We start from the raw sequence: 18,726 nt of genomic DNA, 5'->3' as shown, positions 1-18,726 counted from the left end.
AGTATGTTTTACGCCTTTAGGCAGGTTAACAGATAACTCATAATTATTCATTGTTTTTCTAACAGCCTTCAATTATAAATAATTTTAAACTTCTAATTATATCTATGAAATATTATTCCATGATTGCGAGTTTTGTTCGAGCTAAATGTAGCGTAATCGAGGTTCAAGTTGTAAAAATGGACAAATCATCCTTTCATTGAATTAAAAGTTCTGAGAGGCTGAAATCCCGCAAACAGAATATTTCTCGAGCACTGTCTAAATAACCATTAAGTTGCAATAGGTACAAAAAATGTCTCACCGTCTAGCATTCACAATATTGCAAAATAAAGTACAGGAATAAGGTCAAAATGATATACAATGCTTCTGTCGGAACCAATTCAAATATTGAAAATGTTCTTGAATATTGCACAAAATAAGTTACCACATTATGTAGTTTACTATGAACAGATTGCAAAGTTTCGTGACTTTATTCACTTAATATTGTGTGTGTGTGCGTATGTGTATTTGTTTGTGTGTGTGTGGGGGGGGGGCAGAGAGCATACATACCATGCTACTATTGGGATCATGTATCGAGTTCAAGAAACGATTTATAAAATGTGAACACAACACGCAGTTATTTTAAGAATTATAGTTACATTGCATGAACACCTAATTAAAATAAATTATCTATTTTTTTCTGCTGTTTTTCAGCTCAAATGATATCAGTCAAATTGTTCCCTGTATTGTAGCACCCTAGCCATTATTTTGTTACAGCTTATGTGATCAACTGAATATCATTCTCCATTTGATTTTACGGTTTGCCTTGGATTTGTTAATTGTGATAGCTTCAATACTAATATCATTGGGTTCTACGACATTAATACATAACAGTAGACTAAATAAAAAAGCTGTTCTTGCAAGTCAATTCAGTCACAAATGAATAATTCTTGATCGGACAGTTGTATTAGTCGCGAAAATGCATTGCTTCTTTACTGGCTGATCTGATATAGTCTTCGAATGTCTAACAACTATTTCTAAAAATTACTTCAAAATGTCATAAATTAATGAAACATTAACGCGACTTTCAAACACATACCACCAGATGATATATCTCTCTTCGTATCTTATAATTTTGTTAATAATAATAATGTCCTTTCATGTAAACGCCACAAAGCTTTGAAGACAATATACAGATATTCTTATGTAATGTGAAGAGATACGTGTGAAAATGACAACCCAAAACATCACTGGCATTTAAAAAGGTTTCAGTAGTACATTGTGGAATCATAATTATGCGGGTTTTTTTTGCCAAAAGCCTTCATATAGCAAAACACAAAGTTACCTTAACTAACCTTTGTAGAGTAGATTGTTTCATAGTTGAGTCATTGATGAAAAACCAACGATTTATTACGCCACATGTTTTTATATGCCCAACGGCGTGATCCATGCTGTTCCATTCGATTTACCTGTTTTTTTATGTATTGATGAGACAATGAAAAATCTGCATCATCATACAGAACAGAACAGAATATCTAGATCATTATTTCTAAGAAGGTCAAAGAAACACTTTCATCAGATATATTTATATTAGTTCTTACCCCGTTTTCTAGAGTGGGCATGTCTATTTGTTTGTAATTATGTTATATATGTATACGCTGATTAAAAAGAATATGTTTAAACTATGGTCAATGACAAACCACATTTACATAAAAAGGCGATAAAATAAAGCAATAACAAAACAGACATAATTCATGCAAACTTACATAATTATCGGGTATGGAACAAATAATATTGGCTATATAAGGGAACGGTTAAGCATATGGCGTCACTTCTTTATTTTCTTTATCTTTCACAATGTTCTGTCGAATCGGTGTCAATGCCAATGGTATTTAGTTCGTTTTCGTTGTATTATCAAACCGTTTTAGTTTTACAATTTTTAAAGGAGTAAACGTGGTCACGTGATTCGTAATTAATAGCGTTTTTGTCTTGTGGTGGGAGTCTAAAACACGTATTGACCTTTTTGAAAATACCATGCTTCAAAATCAGTTCAGTTCGATGCTATTAAACGTCACATTTGGTAAAAAAATGTCTGGCATCCAAGCGTTGCGATCGTAATTGACGAGAAAAAGAACAACAGCAAATAGGAATTTAAATTCCTTCCCGCCCATCCAAACGCACGCAAACAGTAAATTTGAAAGAAAGTTAATAAATTAAGATGTGTATATCTATTCCCTTTCTAATTTTAAAACAAAACCTTTTTATAAACACTGCTTCCTATATTGATTCAGCCTGACCGATTCAGGATGGAAACGCAGAAGGCTTGTTTCAACACGACTCTGCTAGATTACAGCACTTTTAGCATACATTATCAGACATTAACATTCCATAACTCTTCTTTGAAGGCAAACAACACAATAATGTTTACTAATAAATTAATTGGAAATATGTCTAGCAAAACATGTTGCAATAAAAACTTCATCAGTATAAGTTTTACGGCACAAACGAAAAATATTAATCAACCATTTCAACCTTATTTTGCATGATACATAGCGTCACTATTAACAATTATAATTGTTTTACTTCTGGTGCTAACAATGTGCTTCCTTTTATTTGCGGACTGAATATGGCATATCCGAATTCTATGTCACAAATAATATTTAAGAATTTTGAAAGTCCGCATTACACAAAATGCGTGCGTACACTGCCAAATATGGATTTTGCTTGTTCTCTCGAAAGGTCAATACGACTATTTGACTTTAACAAGTCTACGTTGTATTACTGGACCTCCCCGTCTTAATATTCCACACGAGTTGTTATTCTCACAGATTTGTTGGCCAATAACAATTTGCCATATTTACTGCAGCTCCATATCATGTAGAGCAGATTTGACGATGAACTTAAACACACATTTTGTCGATGTACATGATTTGGATAAGTTGACTATTTTTCATAAATCGCTCTGCCCTCTGCGTATGTGCGAAGTAGCTATTACTGACAGTTTAGGGTGCCGTTTTCTGGAAGCAGGCAGTCGAAGCCTACACCATGGACCGGAATTTGAAAAAAGATGCGTAATCAGTGACCAAATCGTTTTGAAATCTATTTACAGTACAATTAAAAAAAATATGTGACAATATTCAAATACAAATCTAGTTTACGTTTCTTACGCGTCATTTTCCGAGTGAGTGGCCTGACGTCATGTTACAGCCCTTGCACAATATTCCGAGTGAGTGGCCTGACGTCATGTTACAGCCCTTGCCCAATATTCCGAGTGAGTGGCCTGACGTCATGTTATAGCTCTTGCCAAATATTCCGAGTGAGTGGCCTGACGTCATTTAACAGCCCTTGCGCAATATTCCGAGTGAGTGACCTGATGTCATGTTACAGCCCTTGCCCTATATTCCGAATGAGTGGCCTGACGTCATGTTACAGTTTTGCCCAATATTCCGAGTGAATGGCCTGACGTCATGTTACAGCCCTTGCCCTATATTCCGAGTGATTGAGCTGACGTCATGGTTACAGCCGTTGACCACTTTCAAAGTAAGAGAGCCGTCAAGACATGCGTTTAAAAAAAACAATATTTGTATGTATAACCATCATAAGAACTATTACAAAGGTTCATACAAATACTTGATTGATATGAATTCGAATCGTTTACATGATTCGAACACAATTTAAAATAAACAATTTACATGTTGTTTGTTTAATTGGCTATTATGTAGAATTCCTTACATTAACATGAAACACAAAACAGACACTGAAAAAGGGCGTATAAACACTCTCAACGTATACACGACTTATACGATGTCCTATGCATTTACATCTACACAGGACCCATAATTTTTAACAGTTAAATATCTTTGAAACATTAAAAGGGATACATTTATACTTTTTTGGAAAAGGAACACATAGCGCAATTATGAAACTGAAATGGCATCGCGTAAAGGTCAAATACATTAAATCATAAACTTAAATTGAACAGAAAGCTGATTTGTATGTTAATGAAACCAACACATATTGAGTAATATATACAATGGCGGCAGGTTTGAGCAAGATATGGACGCATGATGGAATACACACGTCACTTAAACAAAGTAAACACAATCACAGTCATCATCCTTTAGAACATTATTAGCAAATGCCCAGCTTTTCGCATGTAGTTTGAAAATAAAATACAAGTACATTTTAAAAACTTAAACCGATAGTTCTTAATTTGCTTTATTTGATGTTTGAAATTATATTTGTCCATTGTGATGGCAATATGTTTCGAGTATAACATGAAGTGATTTTCGTAAATCAACAGTGAATCAGTCGGTTTTAACAGAGGTTGGATCAGTATATAAAAATATAATATTATACACTAAGCTGGTAGAAGTATTATCGGTATGCATTTACCAAATAAATGCGCCGTGTGTCTCCGACATTCCTGGTCAATTTATTTTGGTAAATTCATTTTAAATTATCTGAACAATTTAATGATACAGTTTGTGTATATTTGATATTTATCAATTTGTCAAAATAAACAACATACATCTCATATATGTTGATTTAAATCTGTATCGCTTTTATTCTTGATTATACATATAACATATAGAGAGCAATTACATTGTCTTGGTTAAATTGTCATCTAAACACAAACTACTGCACCCAGGCATTTCAGATATCTATTTGGTGTCTTTCTTCACAGAAATTCTAAACGCTCCAAGTGAGGCAAATGTTTGCGTCGGCGATTTAGTAGGGGACTTGGTTGGGGATTTAGTAGGGGACTTTGTTGAGGATTTTGTAGGTGATGTAGGCGGTGTTGGGGCCCTTTTCTTACACTCCTTCCGGTGTTTTGGTGATATTGGATTTTCACTGGTGGTTGACTGGACGTCACCAATTCGTTTATATTTTTCGTCGGCGGCAGGTATGTCTCCGGGAATGTCTACAGTTGCTACCTTTTCTCTGGAAATATTTGCTGGGCTACCGCCGTCCGAAGTTGACTCTCTTTTTCTGAATTTCTCATCAGCTCGCTTTTTAAATCTGGTTGTTTCGTTTGATATGTTAGTTTTAATACCGGTAAACGCTTTGTCAGTCTTATGTTTGAACTTGGAAGTTTCATCAGTAATATTTGTTCTTAGGTTAGTGAGACGTGCATCTGTCTTCTGCCTTAACCTACTTGTTTCATCTTTGATATTGTGTTTCATATCTGATACCTTTTCCCGCGCATTTTTGCTAGCTTGGTTTACCTTATCACCTATCTTCCTTTTTGCCTCGCCCATTTTCTTCTTAGCCCTTTTGGACATACTGTGGAAAAACTCGACCGCGACATTGATACACATAGAAACCAATGACAGACCGACAAACATGTATATCGATGAGATAATAAAAAACTTCTGATGTGCAGGTAAAACATCACCGAAGCCAATGGTTGAAAGGGACACAAATACAAAGTAGAATGACTCTATAAATGTCCAGTCCTCCCATATCGTGTACATGGTCGCTCCCAGCATGATGTACACAAACAAGATACCGATCGCAATACTGATTGGAAGGTTAAACTCATCGTCCACCTCGTACCCATTTACCACCTTGGAACTACTGCGACTGCGCTGCCCCGCCGCGGCCACCTCTTCGTCAAGGCTATGGAGGCTCTTTGCCTCCAGGCTATCCGCCTCTCCTGCTTCAACGTGCGCCTGTTCTACGAGGGCTGGTGCGCTGGAGCTTCTTGTCTTCTTAAAGTCTGCCTTCGTAACCTGATTGGTTGTCAGAAGTAGTTTGAAATAAGTGTTTTTTAAATTATAGAATAATGTTCAAACATTTAAATAAACACAGATTGTACGAAACTATGAGTAGTGTGAAAATGCGTGCATTTAGTTCAATGCTTTGAGTGTTTTAATAAAAACAAACACTACTATAATTGAATGAAAGCAAGAAGGGCTACCTGATATTTATGCTGCAGCGAAGAACGGACCTTCCGGAAGTAGCCGGTGTAGTAGTACCTCCTTACGAAGGCCCACAGGTACTTTAGACCACGGGTGAACACTTTCCCTAGTTCCGCCAGCAGCAAAAGCGCCAGGGGGATCCCCACACTCGCATACACGATCGTCAACATACGCCCGATACCCGTTACGGGATATATGTTCCCGTAACCTGGAAAACAGTAAAAAAAACTGTACAATGTAACGAACTTACAAATTACCTACCAGTGTACATATTGAAGGATTGCAGGGCATATATCTTAGTACATGATCACCAACACACACAAAACCACCCGGTAAAAGTTAGATAGAAGTTAATGTAACCCAACAATGTAACTTTGTTATCAATACAAATCACATTAACCTTGTTCATCGTGTTATGTATCTCTGGTAGGTCTTAACAGAAAATGTAATAATTAATAATGTGCTAAATACCAATCACACAAATCTTGTTCATCTTGATTATGTATCAATAGATACAAACACCGGACAACTTCGGCCATGTCAGGGAAACATGTGTATTCTGTGCCAAACAGAATATCAAACACCATTCATCTTTAAATACTCATAGCAAAATTCCAGCAAGTCATACGATTGTGTTTTTTTTAATAAAAAAAGATATATTCGAAAAAAGTATTTATTTTCTTTCATTTTTAATAAAAAAGGAAAACGTGGTATTTTTTCTCACGCAAAACCTTCGGCACTTTCCGTATTTAAAAAAAATGACACACACATTACAAATTATAATTGACGATTATGAAATCATCAAACCGGGTATTAGTAAAAATTTAAGATTTTGTTAAAAGTATAGTATTTATTTTGCATTTCTTACTGAATATTATCGCAGTATTCTTTCTAATCTAAACGGAACTAAAATGATCGGATATATATATTTGGTTTTCTATTCTTCTAGGTACTACATTTCTGCAGTGAATATAGCGCGGGAAATAACATTGCTTTGTCAGTTTGTGGTATTAGGCTCGCCATCGGCGCAGGTAAAATAGACAGTCTTTTTTTGTTATTTATCTGAGGAAAAACAACATGTGATAAAAAGGATCTGCCATTCCTCATCGTCAAATACACAATTACTGGATATAGGTCAGCAATCACGCCAAATGCTCGCTTACTAACTATTTTCAACAACTCGTTGGAAAAATAGGTAAAATATGGTAACAGTTTTACATTGGTATTAAGTACAAGGGGCATCGAGTATTGCATCATAAATAACGCTCGCTTTTATTTATTAGTGATTCTTATTTTAAATACATAATTATAACACCAAATGCCAATAAAAAATAACCCTTCAGTTTTTGGTGGACACATTTTTTGAAAAACAAAAGGTGCGCAGAAGTGACTTCAAACTTATAATAATGTTTTTCTTTAAAGGTCTAAACAAACGTATGAGATAAAAACATTCCTCTTATCTAAGATTAAGACTTTTTAGTTGTAGAAAAATTGTAGACCGTGGTTAAAAAATACGGTAAATCGGGTAACCGGAAACAGGCATGTTATTTGTTAAGGCCTAACTGAAAGGGTTTCTTTGTTTAAGTTGATATCTTATCAATATATAAAGCTCGAAGAGAGAGGCAGACTTATGTTTCAACAGCTGGTCTACCATGTAATCTCGTTCAATGCCTGCACATTGTATGGGCAAACAGTGTACATGATATGTTTTGGAAAGCACTGATTCTAAAATGCATTGAGTGCTTGAAAACGTTATCTGTATATTGCTTGTGCTTTTATCTGCAAAAAGCTGTGCATGCCACGTTTTTATAATGTGAGCAAATTTCAGAAACGATATCAAAATTAAAACAAAGTAAGAAGTGTTATAAATTAAGGATTGATCGCATTTGTTCTTGCGTTTATGCTGTATGAACGCAGTACGGCACACGAGCGAATTCCATAAAGTAGAATGTAGCAGTAAATAACAATATTTTGGAAACAATGTTAAAGTTTGATAATTATTTCGTTTATGTCATGATCATTTTCGTGAATCACGAATATGGAGAAAAGAAGACAGCACAACTCCAATGCGATCTAATGATTTGAAATACTGGGAATACAATACCACTTACTCTACCATTAATGATTTGGGCGCTTGTTTTTTACTTAGCTGTGTTTAATGGAAAATACCAGAACTGATCACAATATATTTCCACACATGCTATACCGTTTTTATAATTGTCCGAAACTTACACAACTAGAAAAGTTATTTCTCAAGTAAGGTTCCTTACATCGTATTTATAGTGAATGTGTTATTCATAGAAACATGAAAATTATTAGTTTTCGATAGAGTTCAAAAATAAATTGATATATAAGAAGTGGGACTCTTGTTATACAAAGCATGCATGTTAAAATCTAGCTTTATGGAAAATAATTCGATATGTATTGGAGAGTTCTTCAAAACTGCATTAGAACCCCAAATAATCAATTTTTGGTTGTACATAGAGTACAACAAATGAAAAAGCATTTATTAGCTCACGAATTATAACAACGGTAAGGCCTTTCAAAATGTTCATATTAGTAGACAAAACATGTATACAAACATGTATTTGACAGGTTAATTAATAGTATGGTTTATTGTAGGAATATTTCATCTGGGTCTTTTATGCATAAGTTAGGGAGGGAGAGAAGACATGTGTTTTTTTATTTATATCGTTTTTGTTTTTTTAAACTAAAACCATCTTTCACTAGCACGATAGGGATATGACACATATAATATTTATAACAAAAATAACTTTTCATAATTCGATAGTCATTGTTATCATTTTTCCCCAAAAATATCCAAATTTGCATAAGAATGGAAAATGAAAAAAAAGTTTTGTTTTGACCCTAACAACATGCGGCCTTGTCTGAGATAACACATATGTTATTTTCCGTACAGATACACTCTTTAAATATACTACATGTACAATAGATATAATTAATTACAATATTGTATGTATACCTGGTGTTCTGCATCTAAAATCATAACCAGGGAAGAAAACGGCATCAAACTCTAAGATTTCAAAGTAAGTATTATATCGCTTAGATAAAGATTAGTTTCATATCTGTAAAACTGATAGGTTTGGATTTCTACTGCACATAAAAGACACATGTTTTGAACGTGTTCTGGGGCTTGACAAAGTTTATGTCGTTCGCATTTCAGATTTCAAATACTATATTTTTAATATGTTGCATCCAGTAATAACTCAGATGACTAGTTTAGCAAGTATTGAGTGCTTGATAGTAAATAATTGATGCAAACATGTTCATTACATTTTGTTGTACACTTGGAACGCGACGACACCGTTATCAAGTTGACTAGCGGTAAGCCGTACTAGTCTAGAATAATAGACATTCCAAACGGGATTCTTCTCAATGACATCTCTAAACGTCCAAACGGGTAGGTGAAAAACAGGGGTTGTTTTTAAAACTATTGCAATTGTATTTAGAGAAGTGCTTGATGTTTGAAATAGATTCTAAAATTCATTCATACTATACCATATAACTGCAAAAGAATTTTAGACAAAAACCAGCATCAAATGCATTAGAAATAGGCTTTATTCGTAAAATAAAATCTATTCAGGTCAACAAAGCTTCTAATGACACAGAGTCTGACAGACAACACTATTTTATTGTGAATTATGGGTGTCCTTCATGTATATATCGTTAAGTTTTGACTTTTCATGCACGGAACTATGATGAAATCAAATATAATGGTTACATAGCATGTTTTATAAATGTTCTTATCTTTTTAGACATAATATGTTTTACCCGGAATCCCAATTCGAATGCCAATATGTAAGGATGTGCCATATTAAACATCGTTAAAAAACGTCGACTTTAAACTATTTGACTAGTACCAGTATATATAGTTGAAAATGCAGTTTCTAAATAAAGACGAACAAAGAATGCATTGGAAGCATGTATCTGTCCTTTTGTTCTTGATATCGATATGCTAGGATTTAAGAAAGTACAAGGTGAATGATTTATTTTTCTAACCTATGGTGGTATAGACGGTCCATACGAAGAACAGGCTGCCCCAGTACGTCCACACCTCTACTGTAGAGTCCGTGGTCACATCATTCTTAATCGCCTCCCGGATCGCCGATTCATAGTCCACTAAGAGCTTGTTTGTGTCCGCCCTTAACTTGTTCACGTCTTGGACCTGATTCACTGACCGCAGTAATTGAGAAATTAGATTCTTTTTAATATCCGTAATGTTGGATTTGTACTTTTGTTCATGATATGATTCCACTGCCATAAATATGGCGGCGCCGAGCGCGGTGTACGCTATAAGAATAATGATAAGCCCAACCAGGGATCGTGCCGCCTTGTACACGGCTTGAGCGACTCTTTTTGTCTTTCCAAGGCATCCCTCGGGCTGGGCCAGCTTCTCCGAGGAAATGGTGACGTCAGTGGCCAATGTGTCCGTACTGTCGGCAGCTGACACCGACAAATGACAGTCGTCCGCGTCCATCGACCCTTCCGGTTTGTACAGGAGATGAGTGTCCTCTGGAAATATATTTTATATTATATACAGTTTTTTGTCATAGAACATTTATGTAAAATTAACAACCAAGTTAAACCATCAATCAACAGGCAAGCACCAGATTATGGTCTGGTCTTTTAAATTAATAACAGAATCATTTCCGGATTATACAATCATAAAATAATAATGCAACCGTAATATTTTGAGTAAGAAATGTAATCGGATTAAATTTCACCGGAAATTCATTGACAGTGTGCGATTTGGTTTGAAGGATTTGCATTCCTTTTAAAAGCTATAAAATATGGAAACAACAGATCAGCACACGTACATTACAGTTCGCAACTTATGATTTGTTATTTAATGTTTTCATATAAATATGAAATATAAAAAGCGATACCATGCTTGTTGAAAATCACATACGCCTTATTATATGTAAAACGATATTTAAAGAAATATAAATGATAGGATGTAGAAAACCTGAAGATGAAAACACAACTATCTTTGATATACTGTCTATTAGATAAGATATTTCTTCCGATCATGTAACTAGACACGAACTATGAGTATGAACAACATGAGCAATACTTAATGAGCGAGTGATGGCTGCAGCGTGTTGTGTATCATGGAAACAGGCTGAAAACCTCCAATAATTTTTACCATTAGTTTTAAGTACCTTTGAAATGTTTATAGCGTTTTAATGCTATAAAATGTCTGGCCATATTAATGTCTGCATGTTTTCCCTTCAATTAACGTAATTGCCTTTTCATTTTGTTGTGGAAAGAGATTGATATAAAAAGGTTAAAACAAAACACAAATAAACTCGAACACAAGGAAATCCCAATCCAGATGGGACACTTTTGCAAGTTCATAGTTCTGCTTTACCTATAATTCGTTGAACTACGAATATTGCTCGGACTCTCCTTACTTTTATGTTTTCATTACTTACAAACAGAAAGATGTTCTCTAAATTCTCAGAACAAGATTACATTGATTATGTATTTACATCGCAAAATTTGCTAGAATCGGACATGTTGGGGGATCTACACTTGAAGAAACATTCCTAATTACGGAGAATTTGATCATGGCAACACGCTGGGACGCATAAACATATTTCAGCTTATTTTGAGTTTTTTTAAACGTCCGAAAACGAAGGCGAATTGAGCGTAGAACAAAAAGGTGTTAGTTGGGCTTGGTCTTTTAAATTAATAACATTATCAATTCCTGATTATACATTCATGAGGAATAATGTAACCGTTATATTCGGAATAAGTTAACAATCTAATCGGATTCAACTTCACCCGAAATTCTTTGAATATGTGCCTTTTGCTTTAAAGGATTTTCAATCATTTTAAAAGCTAATGAATATGGAAACATATAATTAGTACACGTTCATTGAAGACGTTATTGATGGATTGCTGTTTTCATATCAATATGAAATACAATATGAAAAACGAGATTGTTGAAAATCACACACGCTCTTTTGACTTATACACTATAGTAAATCTATATAACTAAATAATGAAAATTTAAGAAAAATGATACAGAAAGAATGCATACAACTTAAAGAAAGTATACCAAAGCCTGTTCATAAACAAACTATTCTTGATTTACTATCTTAAGGTTTTCTAACGTTCATGTAACTAGACACGAACTATGAGTATAAACAACATGAGCCATACTTAATGAGCGAGTGATGGCTGCAGCGTGTTGGGTATCATGGAAACAGGTTGGAAACCTCCAAGAATTTTGACTGTTCGTTTTAAGTTCCTTTGAAATGTTTGGAGCGTTTGAATGCCCTTAAATGTCTGACCATATTAGTGTCAGCACGTATTTGCCTCCACTCAAAAAAATGGAATTCCAATTCAATTGAAAGACGTTGGCAAGTTCTGCTCAAGCTAAAGTTCGTTTAACTATGAACAATGCAACGACCCTCGTTTATTTAATGTTCTTGTTATTTGACAAAACGAAAGATGTTCTCTTAAATCCCAGAACAAGATTAGATTAATTACATATTTATATCGCCAGATTTCCTGGAATCGGTAAACTGGCTGCGGCTTCTACACTTACATACCAAATTATTGACCATTTGGAGATGGCAATACCGCTGGGACACAGAACACATATCAGCTGATTTGTAGTTATTTTAAAAGTCCGAAAACGAGGACCAATTGAACATTGAACATATAATGATGATAGCTGGCGTTTGGTACGAAATAAAATTATCCAATTAAGTCCAGATTGCGACCTTGCCCGTACTATATAACAATGAGACGGACGTGCACAAAAGTACGTTAATACTTATGTTTTTGTGGAAAATTGTTGTCTGACTGTTAACGGCACAATTATTGTTAGTACATATTAATTAAATGTAACAGCAATGGTTTTGTCTGCCTCGCATTGGCAAAACAGTCAGTGTTGAGAAATACCATCACTTTCACCTCTAGTCTCATGCATACATTTGCCAAGAACAGTTTTAATCCTGCCAAAACAGGGCTATGTATATAAACTTGACATTTTAAAGTTAAAATATAACTCGCGTGTTTCATGTAGCAGACATTTCCGCAGCAAGAGCAACTACGTTTTAACTACAAAATAAATAAAATAAAGTAAAGGCAACCTGAATTACCGAGAGGGATTTAACGGCAAGCTTTTGCTTTAAAAAAGAAATATTTCCAACTTTAATTACTCAATGCGTTGGCAACATTTTAAACTTCGTCTTTGCCTAAATCGCGTTGATAGGCATTTTATCCTGGATTTAATTACGAATAGTACAACATATTGCAGAGCATAACAAAGTACTGGTTTTGATCTTGAATATAACTATTATAATTTTAATACATATGGCAGAAAGGGAAACATTTGGGGTTATTGACCACAACATCAAAATACAAAACATCATCATCGTAACATACAACCTACATTATTGTTATTAATTTAAATCCATATTTAACTGTGATATCAATTTCTAAGAACATTTGTCAAGAATAAGGGTTCCAATACAACCTTGACTAGCCAATCCGGACCAATTGTTGTTATAAAAAAACAGTTGAGGTTTATCGATTGTATGAACCATTTTGCAAGCATTTTAGCGACAATGCAACAAACATCTTGCCGTAAATAAATAACATTGCGAATATAATGTTTAAAAGAATGCTTAAAATATTAGTTCAACCTTTGGCTTTGCCTTTTATGTCGTGTAAATTGGCAATTTCGTTGCTGGTCCGTTTTGGTGATGATCCGTTTTGTCACAAACCACCAGCTATTTCTTTTAATAAAGATAGTGTTTAGCGATTGGAAAATATAATAAATTCTACACTTACCACTTGTATATATACTTTTCACTTATATAATCTCCGAATTGCTTGGAATCTATTACCTATATAAGTTTGAAATCTCAAAACTTCAACACAATTAAAGCACTCGACGATGCACAGCAGAAAGATACTTCACGCCGGTAATTAAACACGCAGTCATTCGAAACACCAAGGTAAGATCTCAGATTACTTTGTATTATTGATGCAGAATAAGCAGAACACTATTAAAATCAATACCAAAACCTCAGACACAGCAGGTATAACCCGTAAAATTATTTTCTTGGCACACGCCTAAACGATTAAGTGCTATCGCGATACCAGCTAAAGCTATTTTGTGACATAGCGGAAAAAACAAAATATTGTTTTACCAGATTTATATTTATCCAGTAGCTTATAAAAGCAAAAGTGTACAATGTTTATCCTTTCTTCAAAAACACGTGTTATATATTTGCGATCCGATGCCTATCTGCATAAATCATGCTGGTTCCGTCCAGATCGTTGAACGGTGATATCATACTCAGCGTTATTCTCCCAGTCACTGCGCTTCCCTGGGAAGTCCCGAAGAAATAAATATCTTAGCACCGAACAGTAATATGCATGTCAATAGTTCTTCGCGAAGCAAATAAAGAAAAACAGATCAGATAGACTTGTCAATGATGCCTCGTACATTTCTCATTTGTGGAAAACAATCCAAGATTGAAACGAGCTTTTTCATTTACGGCTGAATCATTATTGCTTCATTAAACGTAGCGAAGGTATATAAACGTGTATGTAAACGTATTTGCAAAATGAATGGGATACTTTTACATCATGAAAATATGTTTTTCGTTAGCTTGTTAATTGAGTTTAAACTGTTTATGTAATGATAAATTTTGAAACAAATAATAACAGAATTTATATCTCCCGTTGGCAAGATGTGATGCCACAATGTGGTCTTGTCGTGCTTGTGAGTGGACAGGGTATTCGGACAAAACACACTTGTGTCCGGCTAAGTCACTAATCAAGCTCTTATTCTAGATAAACTGTCGCCAAATTCATTTTTCCCTTAGCGCGATCGTTGTAGTTTGCTCATAACATGATATGCATTATTAATTTACATTGATGATATTATCGCCGAGATGGTATCATATTTTATAGAATCATTTTGTATATTAGTTTTGCTGGCACCCATTGGGTTATTGAAGAATGCTTGAACCATGTTCTGTATGTGAGAGTTCATAATGTGTTTATACTACTACAGATAATATAAAGATTATATGCGGTTAGTCATCCGGGAAATACTTCAATGCAATGACCCGCCATCCCCATACTCTACTTATTTCGAACTGAATGTAGGCAGCCATTTAGGTCTGTTTAATCAGGGTTGAAGTTAATAATGGAGTAATTGAAAGTTTTCATATACATCAAGCAACGCATATACAGTGCTCATATGGCAGGTATCTCGAACCATGATTTTAATCTGCTTCAATCAAACACTTGAATGTCATCTGAATGTGTTCGAATGTGTCGAGGTGTTCATTTTTCACTTTAGGGTAATATTCTTAAACGACGTGAATTAAAACCCACTACTTTTAAATCTCTTCTGTGGAATTAACTACTTTTTCACAGCCATTCTTTTTTTACTCATATTGAAAGGCCTTCTGTGAAATCTAATACATTCATCAAACATTTAGAACTCAAACAAAAAAGCCTAACCCTAAATACATTTGTAAATACCGTTAAACACACTAATCATACAACAACTGAACATTATGCGCCCTAAAAGACAATGACAATATTACTGAACAATAAGTGCATACAACTAGTTTTGAGCCATGTATCATCCATGTATCATCAATAAGCATGAAATTAGTGACCCGGTAGTATCCATATGTTAAAAAGATTCTACTTGATACGAGCACTTGGATAATACATTATACGACACCAGAAAAACAGTTAAATGTTTTACCAATAGACCTCTGGTTCGCCGCTATCGGTGATGGGCACCAGGAGTAGCCCCAGTAAGTTGCAAAGGCATTTCTCTTTTTACTGAGTTTTGACGCTCCATACTATTTGTACACATTTATCAACAGGAGCTAGCCCAGTCGATAGCCTGGAATGTATTTGTTCTAGGGATGCAAACGAATTGCAAAATTGATATTCGACTATTTTATACAGAAATAATGTGAAATTGATAAACAACAACCATCGTTTAGGAATGAAATGTCAATGTAAATATTGAGCCATGTAGTATCCATTTATCTTCAATTAGCATGAAGTTGGCGACCCGGTAGTGTCCATGTTTTAACAAGATTCTACTAGATACGAGTACGTAAATCCTACGTTATCAGACTTCAGGTATACAGCTTAGTGTCTTAGCACTTGACCACGAATTAGCCGCTGTAGGCGATGAACACAATGGGTAACCGTTGTTAGTTGCAAAGACATGTCACTTTTCACTGATTTATTGATGCTCCATACGTTTGACGCACTTTACAGGAACTAGCCCAGTGGCGAAGAAACCATTTGGCATCAACGTCCTATGATGTATTTTGTTCACAACTGTTGCATTATCGTTTCGGTGTTCCATCTTCGTATGAACGACATTGTCCCATCAAGCTAGGAACATGCACCGCTTGTGCATGGGATTGGGTATATTGGGGCTTATTTGGAATAACATCGAGGAATGGGAGCAAACGTCTTTGTATGTTTCTGTCGGCCCCGAGGTTAGAGCATTCGCATATTAAATGATATCAGTAGAAAGTCAAATAAATTAAATATTTATAACAAAAACAGAAACACATGTTCCGTTGAACACTGTTCATAAACTAAAACTAGTTCAAGAACATTCTTGGCGAGGAAAATGCCTTTTTTACAATCATTGTCAGGAAATGCGCACAGCAAAATTTTGTCGTAATGAATGGAACATTCAACATAACTCTCTGTAAATGCATATAAATATAAACTAATTGACGTCACACAATGTTTTCGTATTGCGGTTCATCGGCATATTAAACTATCTGTTCACTACATGGTCATTTACATACTTTACTTACTTATAAGATGAAGTCCGAACCCCAAGTCTTGATTATTACATATATATCTCTTCTTCCAAAATTTGCAATTTTCTTCGAGATTAAACCAACTTCAAAGCTGAATTTTATGCTTGATGTGTTTTATTAAGTAAGTAAGTAAGTAAGTAAATTGTTTATTATAGTGACATGTGTATATAACATAATTACATTTTCAATACAAACATATGGTACATTTTACACCCGGCCCATCGGACCTATAAGTCACCTAAATATTAACGTTATGTAAAGCATATATTTATAGATATACATTTTTAATTTTGTATGTTACAGTGCAGTTAATCTGGTATAGGTAATCAAGTTTATACATATATAGCATCTATAATTTATAAATATGGAGATTGTTCAAAGAGGTAATAATTTCATTCGATAAAGATTAAATGAAAAAAAAACGAAAGCAAACGTGTACATGTGCAAAAATATGGAGGCAAAATAAATAAACATTATCATGTATATTGAATAGAAACACAATGTCATTCATGCGTTAAGAATATAACGTATTTCTCCTTATGGTGTATGCCTTCACAATATATTAATTAAGATGTTTAATCAGCGGCGGCGGTAATGACGTCACTTGTTTAATTGACATCACATAAAATCACGTAATAAAATTTCACCTGACATATTACAAGCGTATTTGTTTTATTATTACGATGTTGCTGCTTTTTGACACATGCAAGATCTGCTCCAGAAAATTGCCTGTTCATTTTGTTTGCTTAATTACCATTGATGGCTAATGACCACGCAGCCTTTATTCTTACTCTTTTGCTGTAATTATATCTAATTATATTTATCGGCTAGTCTCTTTCTGTTATTTATTTATTTTGTGTGTGTTGGAAGAGTACCAAATCAGGATACTATTTCGGAATTATCAGAATATCATCGCTTATACCATGTTTGACTGAACAATTAAGTATGTTTGCCCATCGGCGATACAATTCAGGCGATACGACCAAGATCGTCGGACTATAAGGTTAAGGTTGACGGAAAATACGTTTCGGATTTACTGACGATACGGACACAAGTACTACTTCTACAACTACAACTACTACTACTACCACTACTACTATTACTACTATTACTACTACTACTACTACTACTACTACTACTACTACTACTACTACTACTACTACTACTACTACTACTACTACTACTACTACTACTACTACTACTACTACTACTACTACTACTACTACTACTACTACTACTACTGATAGTTCTACTACTACTACTAATTTACAACTCTACAATTCAATTTATTTTATGTGCTCACCGACCGATTAATTATTTACAGTATCTTTTGTGTTAATGATGTGATTTATATAGGAAATTGAATATTCTCAAATACGTTCATACTGAAATATTAAAATAAATCCTTAAAATAATTGATTCGCGGTATTTCATTTAAGAATAGCTCATGTGTTTTATGTCGTTCAATCAAGTACATACCGTTTTCAAATATCTGGACCTTATCATCTTTCAATTATTCTGAGCAATATCGTCTGCAAAATATTGACGATCCGCCAATTTGTCCGTATACCGAATCATTAATTAACATCAATAACAGGTTGAAATTACGACGTGTTATTAGATCTTTCTAGTAGATTGATCCTTATATAATTCTAACGGTGTATTCCCGTTGTGAGGTAGCACGAATTTTCCCTGTGTTCACAAAGTAGGTTATGGGATTCGAATCATAATGCAACGAAGATGAAATGTTGTGACTTTGTCGTTTATGGTTTGAAAGGCATTAATATACACATGAAGATAAAATGAATGATAAAGTTAAAGCATGTAAAACCTTCAAACTATATAATCAATTATTATACACATGAAAACAAGATAAATGATAAAGGTAAAGCATTTATAACTTTCACAAAATATAGCCATTCCTCATGTTATTCCTGTTGTTATTCAGACAGCAAATCCCA

At 34.4% G+C, this 18,726-nt stretch overlaps 1 protein-coding gene across 4 annotated transcripts; it reads right to left on the bottom strand.

Moving 5' to 3' along the window:
- Positions 1-3,683: 3,683 nt before the first annotated feature.
- Positions 3,684-14,247, bottom strand: LOC128212337 (uncoordinated protein 58-like). Of its 4 annotated transcripts, XM_052917739.1 has the most exons (5): positions 14,093-14,247; positions 13,731-13,786; positions 9,921-10,433; positions 5,900-6,108; positions 3,684-5,711 (listed from the first exon to the last, which is right to left on the bottom strand). In XM_052917739.1, the coding sequence occupies exons 3-5, from the start codon at positions 10,396-10,398 to the stop codon at positions 4,641-4,643; spliced, it is 1,758 nt and encodes a 585-aa protein (XP_052773699.1). In that variant the 5' UTR covers positions 10,399-10,433; positions 13,731-13,786; positions 14,093-14,247; the 3' UTR covers positions 3,684-4,640. The 4 variants fall into 4 exon arrangements, with proteins under 4 accessions (XP_052773699.1, XP_052773697.1, XP_052773698.1 ...); XM_052917737.1 differs by having other exon boundaries at positions 13,731-14,247; XM_052917738.1 differs by lacking the exon at positions 13,731-13,786.
- Between the last annotated feature and the right edge of the window lie 4,479 nt (positions 14,248-18,726).

Source organism: Mya arenaria, chromosome 12, assembly GCF_026914265.1.
Source record: "Mya arenaria isolate MELC-2E11 chromosome 12, ASM2691426v1".
NCBI lineage: Eukaryota > Metazoa > Mollusca > Bivalvia > Myida > Myidae > Mya > Mya arenaria.
This window is presented reverse-complemented; position numbering and strand designations above follow the sequence as displayed.